This window comes from Clytia hemisphaerica, unplaced genomic scaffold (assembly GCF_902728285.1).
Source record: "Clytia hemisphaerica strain Z4C2 unplaced genomic scaffold, Clytia hemisphaerica genome assembly, whole genome shotgun sequence".
Taxonomy (NCBI): Eukaryota; Metazoa; Cnidaria; class Hydrozoa; order Leptothecata; family Clytiidae; genus Clytia; species Clytia hemisphaerica.
In genome coordinates, this window is record NW_027104471.1 from 891273 (window position 1) to 896580 (window position 5308).

A 5308-nucleotide genomic window follows, 5' to 3' on the forward strand; every position below is an offset into this window, starting at 1 on the left:
GGTATAGTGGTCATTGACCTTGGTTGCTGCACAGGCGACTGAGGTTCGATAGACCTTTTTTCAAAGAGGATGTCCTGTTGAATAATTATGTAGTCCAGCCATAAAAACAATGATAGAGCCATGAATAATTACTGTATCATGCATATTGTAATAATTAGGCATGGTTTTATCATTGTTTTTCAGCTGGACTACATAATTATTCAACAGGGTGGCCTCTTTGAAAAAAGGTCTATTCCCACTCGCAGCGGTTCACTTGGCCAAGTGAATGAACCTTTGCCCGGGTTAACCCATGCCATGTGAGGAGAATCGGGTAGTCAGCCAGTCTGGAAAGGAGGGAAATGTTATGCCGGAGCTGCGCCAACTTAACTGGGAAAAGTTGAAGGCAAGCAGATCTCAAACCTCAAATCTACGCCGGAGATATCCGGCGCACAAGCCGCAATTTCAAGACTGGGTAGCCTCCTGCAACTCAACCAAATAGAGAAATAGAAATAGATTGCCAGTTTGCACTTCATTAAGATTTGCTGGAGATCTCGAGTGCAGCACTCTTGGAAAATCAATCGGATTATCTTACTCAATATCTCATTTGCCTTCTCAATATGAAAGAAACTGCTCAGCTCTAAAGCTCTAACATAGCATCTAATAACATGAAAATCAGAATATGGTTTTTCAATGGGAATCAAAACTGTAAAGTGCACTTACAAACATACATTTTTCAGATCTAACAAAATTAATAACGGCACTGTCAGTATAGACTTAAACTCATATATCAAGATTACGGGATTTCGAGTACGGGCCGATTTTACTTTCGTTTTGAGTGGTTTCATTTTCGATTTCAACCCAACATCTTAGCAACGGGGTGCTCGCCCATAGTTACAGGCAGTCAGGGAAATCCCTTAATTGCGGTAGTAATTTTTTACTGCAATTGCGGTATAAACGTCACTTTTACATTTTTCATATACCGCAATTGCAGTATATTCAAGAAACAGAATTCTTCAAGATTCAAGGAGAAAATAGGCAAATTTTGTACATAATTGATCATATCTTTTTAATACACGTAGACAAAATATTTTTTCCGTAGATCAGATTCTTTTGATAAAGAAAAGCTTTATTCTCGTATGATTTTTTACAGTCGATGTTTGTTTATCTTTATCGACCAGCACTATATGTAGCTGTTATAAGCCTTTGTAGGCTAACCACAAATGAAAGCTACTGCAATTGCAGTATACCGCAATTGAGGGATTTCCCTGACTGACAGGTGTTTGTGCAAAAAACTAAACATAGAAAATTTTCCAAATCTCCCATTTCGATTAATGAAATGAAAAATGAAACTTTTCTATGTTTCACTTTTTTGCACCTATTCTTCAAAATGAAAATATTTAAGATTTTAAGTTCTTGTTTTATTCAATGATTTTTTATGGCACTTTGTTGACAATCTAACTCTCGCATCAAATTTCCGCTTTCTTCAGTAAATTGAAGATGAGAAAAAACCTAAGCCACGGATTACGGATTGAAACGAATATATGAAGGGTGAGATTTTACAGCCGCCCCTTATGTAAGGCACTGAAAGGCCACAGGTGCCCAAAAGAAGAGCCGTTTGAAATGCAGCAACCTCATTGACGTGGAAATTTAGTAAACAGCTACGAAGGAGGTCTGGGAAGCAGTCAGTAGAAGAGACCACTTTCGTTTTTGTTGCAGATTTCTATAAAAACTTTTCTCAGGGATTACTTGTCAATGTACATGTACACATGTGTTGTGTCAACTTGTCAGCATTTGTATTGCTGTAAAGGAATAGAGAAAAGAGGTAAGACTAGCCTAGTTTTTAATCCTGATATAGGAGTTTAAGTTTAGACTGACTGTCATCATTGACAATCAAACAAACGATAGTCTGTCAAGAGCCTTGTAAACATTCCAACAACTTTCATCGAAATGATCTGCCACAGCTATGTCTACCATTTTAGCGCCCGGTCCGAGGATTGAGCCTTGAATTGAATCTTCAGGTCAGTAAGTTTTTATTTCTGGTCAGTTTTAACCGATAATCGACCGCTATTTCGATCACTGAAAGTGATATAAAAATTCTAACAAAATGGTTAAGGGGGCTAGGGGGTTCATTTTCATCATCAATGCAATGATCGAAATAGCTGTCAGTTATCATTTAAGCTTCTTTCAACCACTGCAATGATTTTAGGTGCACACTTGTAAAATTTAAAGTAAATAGATATTTCAAAAGTTAAAATATATTTTTGTGTGTAGTAAAAAGCCAGACCTTAGGATCTGTCACTTCTTTTGTTGAACGTCACCCCCTGCGTTTAGTTAATGAAAGTAGATATGATTTTGAGACATTTTTGAGAAGAGGCTTGTGAATTAGGCCTGACAAAACTTTTTATGGTCAAGCATATGGGTGATAAATTGAAGAGTATGTTCACTGTATTTCTCAAGGAAAATGACGTATGTTCACTGTATTTCCCAAGGAAAATAAAGTACTTACAAATACAGAGTTTTCCCTTACAAATACAGAGTTTTCCCTTACAAATACAGACTTTTCCCTTACAAATACAGAGTTTTCCCTTACAAATACAGAGTTTTCCCTTACAAATACAGACTTTTCCCTTATGTTCACTGTATTTCTCAAGGAAAATGACGTATGTTCACTGTATTTTCCAAGGAAAATGTGAAGCATGTTCACTCTATTTTTCAAAGAAAATGAAGAATGCACACTCTGTATCTTTCAAGTAAAATTAAGTATGTTTACTAAACGTAGTCGTCTAAGAAAACAGCTTTTTTTTTTTAGAATCTTCCTTACAATCTAGTTTTTCTATTTATAAAAAGTAGATTGCTGACGTGTGGAAAGGAATTTCGGCATGACTGATCCTTTTGTTTCGATAATAACATCAAAGCGGGAATTAATTTTCTTCTCGATTCTTTCTTTCCTTTTTCTTTCTTATCAGTTCAGGCTTTCCCTCGCCACTCTCAAAGCGTGGTTAGCTCAAGCGGTTAGATCGTCTGTCTCATATGCATGGGGCTCCGAGTTCGATTCCGATGGGTGTCCAATTTTTCAATTCTTCGATTTTCTTTTTTTAATTCTCTTTCTTTTATAATGAAGGTCAATTAAACAAGTAACTAGCATATATTACCTCCGCTCTAGTGCTGCAAATAAGGAAATTTCAGTTGGCCGGTAATTTTTTGAGTGTAACGAGCAGGGGGTCCGGTGGAACCATCTTAGAAAACTTTGTAGTATGTGATGACTTAGCTTGGTTAAACACCTATTTTAGTTTGAAAACTGTTCCTCTTTTAATTAGAAGCGCTATATATTAAGTATTTATCTAAGCCTCTAATCTTCAAATTTTAACCGGACAAAATGAAAAACTGAGCCACAGAATGACCGGTAGAAACTACAAAATGACCGGTAATTACCGGTCACCTGCCGTTATTTGCAGCACTGCGCTCTCTGTCTAAGGTTTAGATAAGCTATAATAGCATCACTTATTAATAAGAACTTTTTTAAGTTTTTTTTTCTTCAATCATTTTTTTGCCACAAGCGATTATTCACGGCTAAGATATAGAAGAACGGGTATAGGCGTTTGCGTCTGCGTTTGCTGACTGACAGTTTCACTTTCACTACTTTCACTAGATTCATTTTCAGCCAGTGAGTGAGCGAGCGATTCTTTGTGAGAGAATCGTCAAATAACTTCTTTCAGAATCATTGAACTTCTCGTTTTATACTTAAAGGCAGAATAATAATCGATTTCCGGGTCAAAATGTTTGGCACCTGATCCAATCGTTTGCTTATCTTTCTTGCGTGGTCGTTATTTGAATTTCAGTATTCAATGCTTATAAAATATGGTTTTTATAAGAGTATTAAACTCCTCACTATGAGGGAACAGATCATAGATTCGATTTGAACGCGTAATTACTAATAGCAATTAACATTACATAACGCGTCGATATCTCTTCACTCTAATGATAATGTGATATATACAAAATTAAAGTGATGAGAGAATCACAAAAAAAATCAAGAATTGAAAAATTGGACATCCATTGGAATCAAACTCGGAGCCCCATGCATATGAGACAGACGATCTAACCGCTTGAGCTAACCACGCTTTGAGAGTGGTGAGGGAAAGCGTGAACTGATAAGAAAGAAAAAGGAAAGAAAGAATTGAGAAGAAAATTAATTCCCGCTTTGATGTTATTATCGAAACAAAAGGATCAGTCATGTCGAAATTCCTTTCCACACGTCAGCAGTAAGGAAGATTCTAAAAAAAAGCTGTTTTCTTAGACGACTACGTTTGATGATCTTTCAAAGTCGAATTCAAAGAAAATCTAACAGTTTTGAACTTTTAAAGATAATTATACTTCTTTGTGCGATTGTACTTGCTGTAATATACTTTTTTACTCAGAACTCTTAGAATGTCTGACATCTTCTATGCAACAGCATGAGTCTGCTTTGTAGATTAATTCATTACCATGATTATTAATTCTAATGTTCCAAAATCTTTTCTTAACTTGAAAAATTTTCAATAGGTAAGCAAGTTTCTGCATATATAGCTCACTAATGTTTAGGAAATATTTTTTTAAGGGCTAACAAAAAGATAGAAATGGCAGCAAAGATCCAGGAACAATTACAGAAAGAAATTGATGTATTTCAAAAAATGCAGAAAGACTTGCAAAAATTAGTGACTGGAAGACAACAGTTGGATGTGCAATACAATGAAAATAAAGTTGTGAAAGATGAATTAGATCTTGTCGAACCTGATTCGAACGTTTACAAATTGACTGGACCTATTCTTGTTAAACAGGATTTATCAGAAGCGAAATTAAATGTTGGCAAACGTCTAGATTATATACAAAGTGAACTGAAGCGTCATGAGAAATCAATCACAGACCTTCAAGGTAAACAGGAGAAGAAGAAAGAATCTTTAACCAAACTGCAACAGCAATATCAACAACTGTTACCAAAACAGGCTGCAAAATAGTTATATATCTTTCAGTTTTTGAAATCTAGGTGCCTAATTTATATCCTTTTGTTTTTGAATACATTAAGGTCAAAACTGGCCAAGAAAAATTATTCATTGTTGTTGCTTTGAAACCTTTATTGATGATAATTTGCTTTTTCTTTCTTGACATGACATTTGATCAGTGCTTTGGATATTAAAATACTGGTTTTAAATATGATTTTAAGTTACTTGATGGAATATACCCTTTTTTGAGTGCTTGAATAGAAGAAATTCGACATTGTTCAGTCTTCTTTTTAAAAGAAGTTAATGATGATTGCATGAACTTCACTAAACTTTTGTATTTTTATAGTATT

The 5308-nt window shown here is 35.1% G+C and overlaps 1 protein-coding gene across 1 annotated transcript; it reads left to right on the forward strand.

Moving 5' to 3' along the window:
* The first annotated feature begins 4595 nt into the window (after positions 1-4595).
* LOC136821227 (prefoldin subunit 6-like) lies at positions 4596-4973 on the forward strand. Its single transcript, XM_067077458.1, has one exon. The coding sequence runs from the start codon at positions 4596-4598 to the stop codon at positions 4971-4973; it is 378 nt and encodes a 125-aa protein (XP_066933559.1).
* The last annotated feature ends 335 nt before the right edge of the window (positions 4974-5308 follow it).